General features: G+C 34.2%; 1 protein-coding gene across 2 annotated transcripts; it reads left to right on the forward strand.

The window, feature by feature from the left end:
* Positions 1-1,486: 1,486 nt before the first annotated feature.
* LOC147397985 (Regulator of chromosome condensation (RCC1) family with FYVE zinc finger domain-containing protein) lies at positions 1,487-14,339 on the forward strand. 2 transcript variants are annotated; one of them, XM_086447082.1, is made up of 9 exons: positions 1,487-1,835; positions 6,482-6,568; positions 7,866-7,955; positions 8,077-8,163; positions 8,315-8,509; positions 9,094-11,124; positions 12,053-12,199; positions 12,811-13,241; positions 13,938-14,339. In XM_086447082.1, exons 1-9 carry the CDS (start codon positions 1,782-1,784, stop codon positions 14,041-14,043), a joined length of 3,228 nt encoding a protein of 1,075 aa, XP_086303208.1. In that variant the 5' UTR covers positions 1,487-1,781; the 3' UTR covers positions 14,044-14,339. The 2 variants fall into 2 exon arrangements, with proteins under 2 accessions (XP_086303208.1, XP_086303209.1); XM_086447083.1 differs by lacking the exons at positions 1,487-1,835; positions 6,482-6,568; positions 7,866-7,955; positions 8,077-8,163 and having other exon boundaries at positions 8,371-8,509; positions 9,102-11,124.
* Positions 14,340-15,382: the final 1,043 nt, after the last annotated feature.

Raw genomic sequence — 15,382 nt, forward strand, 5'->3', positions numbered from 1 at the left:
GGTTCTATCTGGGTACCTGAATCTAATTTATTTGGTCATTTCTTTTTATACTGTAGATGATTTAAGATATTTTTTATTTCAAAATTAATGTATGTTATATAAAATCTTTAATTTTTCACATATATTTATATATATATATCATGGATTGTAATTTAAAATGAGTTGTTCTTCTAAAAATTTATTATATTTTAAAGAAAATAAATTCTATTTTTGAAAAAAAACCATTAACTTATATCTTTAGTGTAGTAAATAGTAACTAAATTAATAATTTCATAGATAACATGTTGATTTTTTAAAAGATTTTTTCAATAATGATTTGAAATTTTTTTTCTCATTTGATTCTTGAGAATTGGAGCCCATGGGTAACTGTATTTTTTGGTGGTTCCAATTCCATTAATCTGTTTTTGAATTAGAACAAAAATCAAAATTAAAAAAAATATAACGATTATTATTCTAAGTGTCTTAGAACCGAACCTAACCGTACTGACCTATTGACACTCCTTCCCCCAATGGATGGTAAAACGTAGAATTACCATTTTAATACAAAACTATAAAAAATAAGAAGAAAAACTTTTATTCTCGGCTTTGCTTATAAAGCTTAGAAAACTTAAAAAAAATTTAATAACTTTATTCCATTTTAAGAATATTTTGTCCTAAACTTTAATTTATCCTATTTTATAGCAAATATGAAAATAAATCAGAATTTAAGTTAGAAAAGATACGTTTCTGTGACAAAAGTTTCCAATATTAGTGTGAGGTTGAGGGACCCAAAGCTTGAATTATAAATCATAATTTCAAAACTCTCCAAATTGACTCAATTTTTAATCAAAACTTGATATACAAACGTGAAAAGAGAGAATTGAAACTAAGAGAAAGTTAGCTTAGATGGTCTAGGAGTGTTCGATGAATCTCGATTATAATTCTTGTTAGAAGAAATATTTGAATTAAGATTACAACAGAGTAAGAGAAAGACATGTTTTAATGTTAATAATTTTCACTCGATATGTACTTGGCTGACGTGGCAAGTGCATAGAATCATAAATATTTTTCTTCGGGATACATAAGAAAATAGATTTATGATTCTGTGCACTTGCCATGTCGATCGAGTATAGATCAAGTGAATATTTTCCAGTGAGATCATTATTAGTCATTTTATAATTTTAAGAGGTTTATCTAACAAAATTCTCTCTACCCAAAGCTCAGAAAAAGAAATTTCCCTAAACATACTTTTTTATTTCCTTAAAGGGAAATCATCCTGTTTAAAAAATCTTTGGAACATTCCAAAAATAGTATTAAATTATCATTAATTATATTAAATTATATAAATTATAAGCTACCATGCCTTGGTTAAAACAAAGAACAAGAGAAAATCAAGGAAATAAAAAAGTAAAAAAAAATGAGAGGTGATTAAATGCACATGGAGCACACGTGCGACAGTATTTATTTAAAAAATTAAAAATTTCTCACTCCCTCTGCACGAAATACGAAGAGAACTGTAGGAATAGAAGAAGAACAGATTCACCAAAACAGAAAGAAAAAGAGAGAAAGAAAGAAAACTCTCTCTCTCTCTGCAAAGCAGCAGAACAGAGGAATCAGTATTCTTAGATCTTACACATTCTCTACTAAGGTTTCCCTTTTTAGAAAACCAAAGCCTTCTCTAAATATCTCTATCACTCACTGTCTGTTTATCTCTGTTTTTCTCTGCTTTTGTGTCTGTTTCTTGGGCTCTTCTTTCTCTCTTGTTCCATGAAAAACGCAGGAAAAGAAGAAAAAACAACACAATGGTTGAAGATTCATTGACAACAACAGCTCATCTAGGCAGAGGAGTTGAACAGGTTTACTTTTATTTATTTATTTTTAATTTTTTCATGAGACCCATCTCTTTGTTTTGTAGATTCTAATCACATTTTATCATAATTTTGCCTGTTTATCATTTATGTATTGTGGATATTCTTTCTTCAACCAATTTGAATTTTTTTTTTTAAACATTTTGTATAATTAGATTTTTTTGGTTCCCATGAAAATATGTTGTGGGGTTTGGCTAAGAGAACCAGAGACCATTTTATTTTTCCTTTCTTTCTTTCTTCCTGTTTTATTTATTTATTATTATTTAATATTTTTATGATATGGGTAGTTTACAAGATGACTACAGAGTTGGGAAAATTGAGGTGGTGATGGGAATTCTGGTTTAAATGTGTAATGGGTTTCATCTTTTTTATGATTTCTATGAGACCCATCTCTTTGGTTTGTGGATTTTAGTCTTATTTTAGCCTAATTTTTCTCTGTTTATCATATGGTCTTCTTTCAGTTTGTCAGAACTGTTATTTTTGTAACACTATGCAGATTTATACATTTATTTTTTTTCTTTAATGAGGATGTGATGTGGGTTTTGCCTAAGAGATCTAGAGGCATTTTACTTCTTCTGAAGTTTCTCACTTTTTTTTTTATATGAATTTTTATTACACTGGTAGGAGATTTCTTCTTCTTCTTTTTTGTTTTATTTATTTATTTATTATTATTATTATTTTGGGGGGAGGGTGCAGAAATGGCAATCCAAACAGGTCTTAGGACCTTATTTGCACAAAAAAGAAGCACATATAGTTTTTGGGTAGAGATTTGTATTAAGGATTTTACTGCAATTTGGTCAAATCTCACACCCTTTGTTCTTATGAATTTAGAACTTTTCTATGTTTCTTTATTGGTTTCTAGCTTAGCATTCTTTTCTTCTCCATGTTCATCAGATGATGGGATGAAAATTCTTCGTTCACAAGTTAATATACTTAGAAATGTGAGATAATAAATTATGGATGGAGTTTATTACAAGCTGAAGTTTCTTTGGTCTGGTCTTATTCTAGGTTTTTCTTTTAAAATTTTGGGGGTCTGAATATTGATAATGGGTTTCTCAATTTTCAGTTCTTGAATAGTGGCTTACAATTGAAATATGTTCTTGCAAGATTTAGGATTTGATAGAAAGAAAAAAAGGAGAAGAAAAAGAGAAAGGGAAAATCATGTGTATCTCTAGACGACCCCTAATTGGTTTTAATTAAACAAAACATAATACTTGTGGACAATTATAACCTTACGGTTATAACTAATTACCAATGAAGATAATAATTATAAAATAGACTAAACTATCCTTCGCAACACTTCCCTTCAAGTTGGAGCAAATATACCGATCATGCCCAACGTACATAGAATCTCAGTTGAGTTTTACTAATTCCTATAGTCAAAATATCTATTAGTTGAAACTTTCTTGTGAATCCATAGAATGCAAATTCAATGACATCTCAACTCTTCCTTGACGTAATGATAGTCCACTTCGATATGTTTGGCTTGATTATATTGGACTAGATAATGAGCAACACTTATAGCGACCTTTTTTATTACGATACAAATTCATTGGATCTTGAATGTTGAATCCCAACTATAGTAACAATAACTTGATCCAAAGCAAGTCCCAAATACCATGTTCCATAGAATGATACTTAGCTTCTAAACTTGATTGAACAATCACTGACTGTTTCTTACTTCTCCATGTCATCAAATTACCGCCAACCATCGTATAGTAACCAGACAAGAATTGATGATCAATAACATAACTTGCCAAGTCAGCATCGGTAAATGCTTTTATCTTCAAATGCACATGTTTAGAAAATTAGATTCCTTCTTAGTGAGGACTTGAGATGATGAGGGAATCTGTGAGAATTTCAAGATGAGTGGTCTTAGGTGAATGATAAATTGAATAACATCACTCACAACGTATGCACTATCTAGAAGAGTGAGAGATAATTGATCAACCGACCCGCTAACCATTGAAACTAATCAAGATCAATAAGATGATACCCATTCTCACCATTTGAATGATGATTCTGATCTATCGGAGTGTCAACAAGGTTGGCACCAAGATTTCCAGCCTGTTTTATATCTTCTTGTAATTATTTTCTCAAAGAGATGATCCATTTTCTTGATCTAACAATTTCAATTCCAAGAAAATATCTCAACACGTCTAGATCATTAATTTCCTACTCCAAGTACTCCTTAAATTGTTGAATCCATTTTCGATCATTTCTTGTCTCAACTCAAACAATTCAATTTAATGATATCCATGCAATGAAGTGGTAAGGGAAGGTCCTTGGACATAAGAGTTAACAATATCAAGCATAAATCACATTTAATATCACTCAAAAGGGTAGAAAGTATGACAATGTTTAGCCAACCCACAACCTTCAAATTGAATATGCCCACAAGCATATAAGACAAACAAGGAATTAAACAATGTAATGACTGAAAAGATAAATGACCCAAACAATAATGTCATTGCACTAATTGGTCTTTAGTTCTTGATCTAAAAAAACTACTAGAATTACCAAAGTGGTGGCTTGATAAGTGATTGGAGCTTTATCAAGTAAACACAAACCATGGGCCTTCTGACCACTATCATCGTCCTCCTCGAACCTGCTTTTTGAAAGGCACAATGACATCGAAAAAAAGTGACTCTACGATTCAAAGATTTTGTAATATTACTAGTAGAGAAAAAATTACTAGAGTGAAAAGGAACATGGAAAAAAACAACAAAGAAAATCTAGAAGATAACTAGTACTATTCTTTCTAGAGATAGATGAAGGAGAACCATCAACAATTCAAACCTTTTATCCATGTGGCAAGACTATCAAGAATTAAATCATGTGCCTTAATTTGTATTACCTGATGTACACAACACTAAATAATATTCCCATAAGCATTCCCACACTTAGCAATCACGAATCATCCGGTCCTGAATAGTACCCATGATGAACAATACCTCTACTGAAACTGTACTCGTAGTGAATATTACCTCAATGAACAATACACATAGTGAACAAAGAGGTGAACTGTATTCCAAATAACAATACTCATTGTGAACAATACTACAATGGACAATACTTGCTCTGATACGAAGTTGAAATATTTTCTAGTAAGATTTAGGGTTTACAGAAGGGAAGAAGGAGAAAAAGTATGGAAATATTTCTAGAAACATTCCCATACTTAGCTACCACGAGTCATTTGGTCGTGAATAGTAACCAAATTTGAACAGTACCCCTACTGAAACTGTACTTGTAGTGAATATTCCTCAATGAACAGTACACATAGTGAACAGTATTGCGATGAACAATACTAATAGTAAACAATACCATAATGAACAATACTTGCTTGGATACTAGGTTGAAATATTTTCTAGTAAGATTTAGGGTTTATAGAAAGGAAGAAGGAGAAAAAGAAGAAAAAGTATGAAAATAACTCTTAAGAAAAAAGTTACAAAATTACCCTTCAAACTTAAAATACCAAAAAAATATCGAATCGACTTCAAAACATGATTTTGAAGGCCAGTGATACTAGTGGACCATTTCACACAGGCTAAATGAAAATTTGACTTTGCCCCACATGTATATAACAATTAAAAATAGACATTTGTAGCATAAATGATGACCAAAAGAAGTTTAAGATTTCCACTTGGCCTCACATTGCTAGTTTTTTGTAAACTAGGATTTGGCACGTTTTGATCTTGTGATTGTTGCAACCCTAGATCGGTGCACTTGGAAGCCATGGTTAATCAAACGGGGATTTGAATTCTCTAATCTTATGATTCTCGATTAAGTTCAGTTGAAACTGATATGAATCCCCTGCTAGAAGACTAGAAGACGAGAATCCTAGTAGAATATTCATAAAATTGATTGAATTATGAGATTAAGGATTCACATTGCCTGGTTCGGTTGATTTATGGGTTAGTTACTTATAAGTAACTTATAGACTTCAGTGCTAAACTTCATTGTATTTTGTCCTTTGCAATATCTATGATATTTACTTTAGCTTTGGTGTATGATTTCTTTCGATTATTGATGGAATGAATCATGCTGGTGTAAGATCTATATGATAACACATTTTTTTAATAGTACATGTATTAGTAGCAAGGGACAAAGGCACTATAAAAACGAGAAGGCCAACCTTCTCAATTTTACAATTATTAGTAGCAAGGGACAAAGGCACTATAAAAATGAGAAAGCCAACTTTCCCGATTTTACAATTATTTAAACCGTTGTGATAAACCATGCTACTTATGGGATTCATAAACGTATTTCTACCCATGATAAAGGTGTTGTATTTCATATTTTTGTTTTTTACCACATTTGACAATTTCACCCTGAAGGTCATGTTGTGATAGTTCTCTCTTCCAAATAAATTCTTTTACGCTCACGAAGCCCTTATTGGGACTTATAACTTGCAGTAATGGTTAATACTCATAAAATTTCTAATTGGGATTCAGTCTTCAGTTAAAGGCTTAAAACACAATCTTATTTGTTGTTCCAGATCCTTTGGGTTATTTCAGCCTGTCTAATACTTTCTTATATTTTTGTTCCATGCGCATTTTGTTTGACGTAGACCTTTTGTTTATTTCTAGTTATAGACATTGGATAATCTACTAAATTATTTGTAACATTTGAAGGCAATTGTAGCCTTGAAAAAGGGTGCACAACTATTGAAGCATAGAAGGAGAGGAAAGCCCAGATTCTGCCCTTTCAGGCTATCGACGGTAAGGTTGTCTTACATGTTAGAGTGCTTTCTTAAATCTGTATATAGTGTAAACTTGCTGTACAGTATTTAATGAGAAATCCTTTCGTGAGCTGACATTATTTTTGTTGCAAGTGCCACCCTGTTTAGACAATAGTGTATTCAAATACCCTTGTTCAAATACTTTTGCTGAAATTTTTTTTCTTCTAGATTTGTGTCATTGTGATTCTATGTAACCTGAGCTTCCTCCTGTCTACCAAGTCTTGGAAAAACTCTAAAATGTGTTGACCTAATATGGATAAGTCTTGAGGGTTCTTCTATTGCACCTTAGTTGCTATATAGGGTCATCTTCTTTAATATTATAATGAGAGAAGGTGGAGTAGAAGTGGTTTGACACCAAAATTTGAGTGGCCATAAATGCCCCCACTTTTATATTTAAATTTAATATAATCAGGGTGTAAAAAAAAAACCCAATAAAATTGCATCCCACACTGTGTAATCACGTTTCTTAGTTATCAAAATTACAAAAAAAATACCCTTTTATGATGTAATCTTCAAAAATCCTTTAATCAATATTTCAAATTACAAAAAAACCCTTTTGATACATGTATGTTTGCACATGCCACCTTCTAGTTGCATATAATAGGATTGGTTTAAAATTTAAATAGGTGTACAAGAGTTTTAGAGGATTCATAGAAAGATTCCTAAAATAGGTGTATATAATACTAAAAGTTTATATAGGGTTCAAAAAGTTTTGTCAATCATATGTTAAAGAACTCTTGACCTCTCCAACCATAGGGTTCAAAGATAACTTTTAGTTATCCAATATTTGGCTAGAAGTATCTCGGTCATCGCCTTATTTCATACTCAAAGGGTTTCAAGATAGAAAAAAAATGGCCCATGAAAGGGAATGAGATGGTTAAAAGAGATGATCAAGCAACAAACGATGAAAATAAAAGCGACTTTGTCATCAGGTTCTTTTTAAATGCAGTATATACTTCAATGTAAATTAATGTGGAAGGCAACTATGATATACCCATACTGGTAATATTAAAACCAAGGTTTAAATAATATTCTGGGGACTGACTTGGTCAGCCGAAAATCTTGTACGAATGGGCCAAATGTATCTGTATATTGTTTTTCTTAGCAAGACATGTTTGATAGCAGTGCATCTTGGTGATAACTTCGATTCTTGATTAGAAGACACGTTTGATATCAAGCATTCTTACCATCTTGGGTTGTTTCTTGACCTGTTTCACTGTCTTCTTCGCGGAACCTTATAACCAAACATGTTACATTAATTTTGTTTTGGGTTTCAGGATGAAAAGTTTTTAATATGGTATTCTGGAAAGGAGCAAAAACAATTGAGTTTAGACTCAGTTACAGAAATTATTCTTGGACAGCAGACTGTACGTCAATGTAATTTTATTTGAAAATTATGTTTAAATTGAATTAAAATATCAAATCTTTAACCACTTTATTGTTTACTATGCCCCTTCTAATCATTTGCAATGTATACTCTTAACACAGATAAAATTTCAAAGGCAACATCAACCAGGAAAGGAATGTCAGTCCTTTTCTGTCATATATGCGAATGGTGAACGCTCACTTGATTTGGTAATATTTTGCCTTATCGTTCGTATTTCTATCTTTCTTGCCTGAGTAGATTAATCTTTTGGTTTAAGACGTGTTAGTTCCTCTATTCTCTCTCTCTCTCCGACTATCTTTTATTTTATTTTTTGATTATATTTTTCCATTTGTTACTCAGATATGTAAGGACAAGGAGCAAGCGGAAACTTGGTATGTTGGCTTGAGAACTTTGGTGTCAAAGTCCCACCATCACAGGCCTTTGGGTGCTTTGAAGACTCGTGGAGGTGCACAAACATGTGCCAACAGCCCGGTTGGTTATATCCGCCGAAAACAGAATTTAGGACTTTTGGAGGATCCCACAAAATACTCACAGGTTCTAAAGGCAACACTCTATTGTAATCTGTTCAAAAACAATTTTTCATTCTTATAGACCACAATTAAATGCTATAAACAGCATAACCATCTTACTGTTTTGGCATTTCATGGGATGTGTCTAAGAGACAACTTCTTGAGTGTTATATTTCCTCCACTCTCGGGTGTGTCATACCCCAGTTAAGCTCTGTGACCCTCTTATATTCATAGTTCTCCCCCTCTCCAGCAGATCAATCTTTTTGGAGTAGTTGGTTGGTTAATATGGTATTAGAGCGCTAGGTTCGTATAGGTCACCGGTTCGACTCTTTCCATCCTTATGGGTGAGGGAGGGGGGGGGGGAATGTTGATTGTATATATTCCTCGACTCTCGGGTGTGTTACCCCAATTAAGCCCTGTGACCCTCTTATTCTCATAGTTCTCCCCCTCTTCAACAGACCGGTCTTTTTGGAGTAGTTGGTTGGTTAACATATCTTAGGTCAAGATATAATGAGCTTTAACATCTTTCATGAGATGTGTTTACTTATTTCATCTTTTTATTACAAGTTACTATTTGCAATCATTTAACTGCAATGTTACACTCTTAAGGTCCGCAGCTTATGTGGGAGTCCTCCTCGATCAGTTGCCAAGAGATGTTTTCCAGATGTCTTGTCATATTCCTCTGATAGCTTCCATTCTGACGAACCAAGAGCCTTCACAAACATGCAAACAGAAACGGATTTTGTAACTCCACATTTTCCCACTTTGGAATGTGACGATCCGAAGGAGAAGAAAACGGAAACACACGCTCACACAGAATATCAAACTCATTTGCCAAGTGGGGTCAGTTCTCTTAGTCATGGATTTTCTCCAATGGAGAAGAATAATGTTCTGAGGGATGTATTGATGTGGGGAGAAGGGATAGAAGGGGGAAAGTTACTTGGTGGGGCCGATAGGATTGGTATTCCTAATGACACACAATTTGATGCGTTGTTGCCAAAGTTATTGGAATCTACCGCGTTGTTAGATGTACAAAACATTTCCTTTGGAGGAAAACATGCTGCCTTTGTTACTAAGCAGGGAGAAGTCCTCTGTTGGGGAGAGGAAAATGGAGGAAGACTTGGGCATAAAATTAATATGGACGTGTCTTACCCCAAAATTGTTGAATCCTTGAGTGGGGTCCACATAGAATCGGTTTCGTGTGGTGAGTATCACACGTGTGCCGTGACGCTTTCTGGTGAACTTTATACATGGGGTTACAGTGGTCTTGATGGAAACAATAGAAGTCAGTGGCTGCCACATAAGCTTTCCGGTTCTTTGGGTGGAATATACGTGTCAAGTGTTTCATGTGGGGAATGGCATACGGCGGTTGTGTCGTCATCTGGGCAGTTATTTACGTTTGGGGATGGAACATTTGGGGTCCTCGGGCATGGCAATCTTCAAAATGTTTTTCAACCAAAAGAAGTTGAATCTCTGAACGGGTTACGGGTGAAGTCTGTTGCATGCGGACCATGGCACACGGCCGCTATTGTGGATATCATGGCTGATCCTTACAAGGGAAATTCCTCAAATGGAAAATTATTTACGTGGGGAGATGGAGATAAAGGAAGGCTCGGGCATGGGGATCGAGAACAGAAGCTTGTTCCAACATGTGTCGCACGACTCGTCGATTATGATTTTGTTCAAGTTTCTTGTGGAAGAATGTTGACCGTTGGACTCACAGATATGGGTATAGTGTTTACAATGGGAAGTGCGATTCACGGGCAACTTGGGAATCCCACGGCTGAAGACAAATCAATAGCAATTGTTGAAGGGAAGCTTAAAGGGGAGTTTGTTACGAATATATCATCCGGTTCGTATCATATAGCTTCCTTGACTTCTAGGGGTAGAGTCTACACTTGGGGAAAGGGTGCCAATGGACGGTTAGGTTTAGGAGATGTCGAAGATCGGAACTCACCTACTTTAGTGGAAGCTTTAAGTGATAGACAAGTAGAAAGTGTCGCTTGCGGATCTAGTTTCACAGCTGCAATTTGTTTACACAAATCCATCTTTTCTAGTGATCAGTCGGTTTGTAGTGGATGTAAGCTTGTTTTCGGATTTATCAGAAAGAAGCGTAACTGTTATAATTGCGGGTTTTTGTTCTGCCGTTCGTGTAGTAGTAAGAAGGTTATGAATGCTTCATTGGCTCCAAATAAAAGCAAACCCTTTCATGTTTGTGATACTTGCTTCAATAAGTTGACATCGTTTACGAATTCAAGTGGCCTAATACGTGAAAACCCAGGGTCTTTATCCTTAAAAATAGATAAAAGAGAAGCAATGCTTACACGGGGTCAATTGTTTTCACCTAAATTATCTGGTCACGAGGAAATCAAATGTATTCGAGAGCAGACTTTGGTCAAGCAAGGAAGAAACCAACAGCCTCTTGATCATTTTTCGCATATGTCAAATAGACCACCAAGATGGGGACAGGTAACGTGCCCTGTGCTATTTAGTACATCCAGTGGAGAAAATTCTACACTATTAAGTGATTCATTGAAAAATGAACTATCTGTTATGGTTCCTTCTGATATGAGTTTGGGGAGAGTTTTACCAAAATCAGAGAAGTTGCTTATTGAAGAGGTTCAGAGGCTGCGAGCCGAGGTAATTTCTCCATCTTTTTGGGCTAAATAGTTGCACATTTGTCTTCATTGGTTTTGTGGTATTTTGAGTGTTCTATGTGTACATATCGAATGTTTGCTCCTTCCCACCTTTTATGCAAAGCCCATTTCAGCTGTTCTGTTGGTCATTCCATATGGTCTGCCGATGAAAACCTTAAAGTGGACTTGAAATTCACATTACACTTTGGTTTAAAATTTGCTTTGCTAGGCATGACATGAGTACACATCAAATGCCTTACAATTCTACTTTTTAATCAAAAAAGAAGAAAAAGAAACAAAAATATGCTGAAGTGGATAAGGAATAAGTTTTTTGTGCATTGAGCCATAAAATCCCATTTGTTTGACAAGCTATTTTTCTTTTTTCCTTTGAAATATTGTTAGTTGTTTGAAGAAATTTATTTAAAAGGAAAATCAAATCTTTGGCTTTTCTTTTGTTTCTTTGATGTCAAATAAACAACTTATTGCGAGTCTAATTGTATTGTTTATCTTTGTTTCTAAATCATTTTTGTTGACTTGGTGCTTACCAAAGTTGAATCAAAACATGGGATGCTATTTATCTATTTCGAGAAGATTTGAGGTATTCATTAAAACTTTTATTGTTTTTTCTGCTAGGTATTAAAACTATTTTATGAATTTAGATGGATTGCAAAGTTTCCATGAAACAAGTAAAGCCTTAGTTCAGCACCGATTAACAAAGTAGCCATCCCTTTTTTTTTTTTTTAATGTTGTCTAGCTAAAAATAGTTGTTTTAGATTTATTATATATATCAACCAGCAATTTTTTCGACACCATAATGTTTGATCTTGATTCATTCTTGCATCTACATTGTTTTTTAGTTGATAGATTGAATATAATTTTGTACATAGATCAATGATTTGGTTTTCTTATTAAATATCGTGTTTTTGTAATAGGCTGAAAACCTTGAAAAAGAATGCCAAATGAGAAGTGAGAAGCTCCAACAATATCAACAAAGAATTGAGGTGACGTGGTTGTTAGCAAGGGAGGAATCTGTGAAGTGTAAAGCAGCGAAGGAGATCATAAAAGCTTTGACAACAAGGGTAATCTTCTTCTGTTATGGACATATTTTCTTTTTTTCTGCCTTCGTTTTATATATATAATAGTAATGAGTAACCCATATGTTTATAAACTGAAAACTCAAGAATTCCTTACTGTGTGTAGGACATAAGATCTAGCACTTTATGAACTAGATTGAAAGCAATGTGATTTGGACACTTCTGTCAGTAGTAGACACGACTTGATGTTGGGTATCCTCTCTTTTTTTTGTTGTTGAAAGGATTGGTTTTGATGAACCCATGGTATTAAACAACATGTTTTTACTGAAAATTTGTTTAAAGGGGGATTTTTCCGCACTTGTTGAACCTACATTGAAAATCAGCCCGAGAAGTGATTCTTGGTCGCTGGGTTTTATTGTTTTTTTCATTGTGAGCTTGAAACTAATTTTTTTGTACCTATAAACTGTTCATGAAGTCCATGATGGAAAACTTCCAAAATCCAATCAGAGATTTGGCTAGTTAATTGGATTGTCCAAATGAACAAGGGCATCTATCATTAGTTTGATTATGTTATTTCTTAATTGGTTTATGCAGTAAATTAATGCAACAAGGACATAATCACAATTTTTTTCTAACAAACATCCACTTTGGTGTAGCTATACATGATGTCTGAGAAACATTCTATTGGAAAAGATGCAAATGTTGTCTCCTTATCAGCCGAGGGATTGGACGTGCATCCACTGAAAATCACACCAATTTGTACCAATACCTCGGATTTAGAGGTAGAGCCCATGAATGTGACAAGGCAACCATCTCCTCAGTTTTTGGTACTTAAAGGCAGGGAAGTAAATGGTTTGTGCAGCCCACCTACTCCTTCTTGCAATACAATATCAAGTACATACAAGAGAGATTACTGCAATGGCAGTGCTAGATCGGTAGATGATTCACTTGTATCGAAGATGGATTCTAGACAAAATGTTGCTAGAACGGTAAAACAGGAATGGGTAGAGCAAGATGAACCCGGTGTATATATCACTCTCGTGACTTTGCCAAGTGGAGAGATGGGCCTCAAGCGTGTGAGATTTAGGTAATTTTCTGACCCCAAGTTTTCTTTTCGTCTCAATGAGGATTTATTATAAATTCATAATGATTATTCAACTGCGATCTCCCCACCCCCAATCTATTTATATGTAGGAAAATGCTAACATCCAATGCTTTAGCCGTCCAGTAACTTGTTTTCTTCCTTTCATACTAGTACCCTTCTAAGGTTCATCATCTGTCAAAACAAATCCTCGAGGTTTTGTTTCAATGGCGGAGAAGCCTTAGTAAGGCCTTTTTTCCTTACTAAGTCAGGAAAGTGTTTTTGATTTTATTTTCAGGGACCCCTTCCATATCCCTTACCATAGAGGTACCCCCCCCCCCCCCCCCCCTTTTTTTTCTGTCTTTTTTTCTAATAATCACCTCCCCATGACTCAAATCTTGGATGTGGGATTGGCTCAGATACCAAATGTTAAGATCCAAATCAATGCTCCAAAAATATCTAGGTATTAACGGAGTGAAAAGTTTAAGTCTGAACTTAAGGAGCTTAACATGTTAAAATGGGAAAAGGTGATCTATCCCAAAGAAGTCTAGATTGGTTGGAATCCGGTTGGGTTGATTTTGAACTAGAAAAGTACTCATCATCAGTATCTCTGTTATGATTTTTATCTGAAATTCTTACGACTAATTAGATAAAATTCCGTTGTTTATTAAAAAAACATAACATTTGAGGTGTTGTTTACAGTCGGAAGCGATTCAGTGAGAGGGAGGCCGAGCATTGGTGGGAGAAGAATCAGCTAAGGGTATACCAAAAGTATGAAATCGAAAGTTTAATCCGCGGCTCCATATAAATCCCATTCTTGTATTGGATTCTAATGAATAGGGTCATATATGTCATGTAGTGAAATGGGGATTGCAGAAGGATGAGTTTCTTGCTAGCTGTTTATATGTAGAGTTCTAATCTTCCTTGACTATTTAGGTGTGTCTTGCTTACATCAGATGCTAATGGGGGAGAGACTGTTGAGGGAAAAAAATAATAATTTTGTTTTTTTTTTGGGGATTTTTTACTCGTGCTTGGGCTTATGGAGATCCTTGCCCTATGTTATCCACTGTATCCTTCGTTAATAAGGAAAGAAATCTCTGTCTCTGTCTCTCTCTGTTGCCCGCTGCCCACATATTTATTTTTTTAGATTTCAAATCTTAAAAAAGGGTCGTTGGGCTCATATTGATTATTACATTGACAATCTAACAACACAGCCTTTTGGATTTCATGAAAATATTCATATTAAAAAAAATAAAATAATAATAATAATATTGTTTTTCGAGCTTGATTTTAGGTGTTGAAAATGGAATGTTACTGTACATCCAAATTTAAAAATAAAATTCAAGTGAAAAATAACTTAAAATTTCTTTTTTTAAAATTTCATATAATTTTATCCTTTACAATTCCATTGTATCGGATTATGCTTTTTTAATGTCACAAGATTATCAAATTAGGAAGTTTGCTTTTTTGTTTTTTTTTTCACTATAGGCAGGAGAGAAAATGAAATATAAAATGAAGGCGATGGCAAAATACAACGTGTATTTAGCATCACTCTAAAATGAAATATTTGAGATGCCCCTGCCATCTTTTATTTTATTTTTCTTTGAATTTGTGTTTTTGATGTGTGTTGACATAAGGAACATTTCCATGCCCTTGAGTGTTTAATTTTCAGGATCTTGAGGTCTGGGTTTAATTTTGAAGAAAGTGCCTCAATCAGGTTAGCTTACAAGATGTGTATGACATAACTTTGTACTCAACCTTCACATTAGATCTAGCAACAACTATTTGTTTCATGCTTTTCCATATCATAAGATTACCACCCAAGAATGTACAACACCTGATGATGGATCTTCTACCTGAAAGAGAACTTGCCCAGTCTGCATTCGTGTATCATTTTATGCGAGTATAACCATTTGACTTGTATAACAAACCATGTCTTGGGGAACTTTTCAAGTACCTAACAATACGTTGCAATGCTACCTAATGAGGTACTTTAAGAACCCCCATATACTGATTAACAATACTCACAACAAATAAAATGTTCGGCTTGGTAATAGTGAGGTAGTTCAACTTCTTAACAAATCTCCTAAACTTACTAGGATCATAAAAAAGATCTCCTTGATCAATAGTCAACTTTTTGTTTTGGA

The sequence above is a fragment of the Akebia trifoliata genome, chromosome 7 (assembly GCF_017979445.1).
Source record: "Akebia trifoliata isolate Shusen 1 chromosome 7, ASM1797944v1, whole genome shotgun sequence".
NCBI classification, from domain to species: domain Eukaryota; kingdom Viridiplantae; phylum Streptophyta; class Magnoliopsida; order Ranunculales; family Lardizabalaceae; genus Akebia; species Akebia trifoliata.

Excerpts from the sequence above, each read along its gene's own strand:
- LOC147397985 (XM_086447082.1), top strand. The coding sequence starts at position 1,782 with ATGGTTGAAGATTCATTGACAACAACAGCTCATCTAGGCAGAGGAGTT. Across the intron at positions 8,164-8,314 it reads GTGAACGCTCACTTGATTTG|ATATGTAAGGACAAGGAGCA; the intron begins GTAATATTTTGC and ends TTTGTTACTCAG. Across the intron at positions 12,200-12,810 it reads TAAAAGCTTTGACAACAAGG|CTATACATGATGTCTGAGAA; the intron begins GTAATCTTCTTC and ends ACTTTGGTGTAG.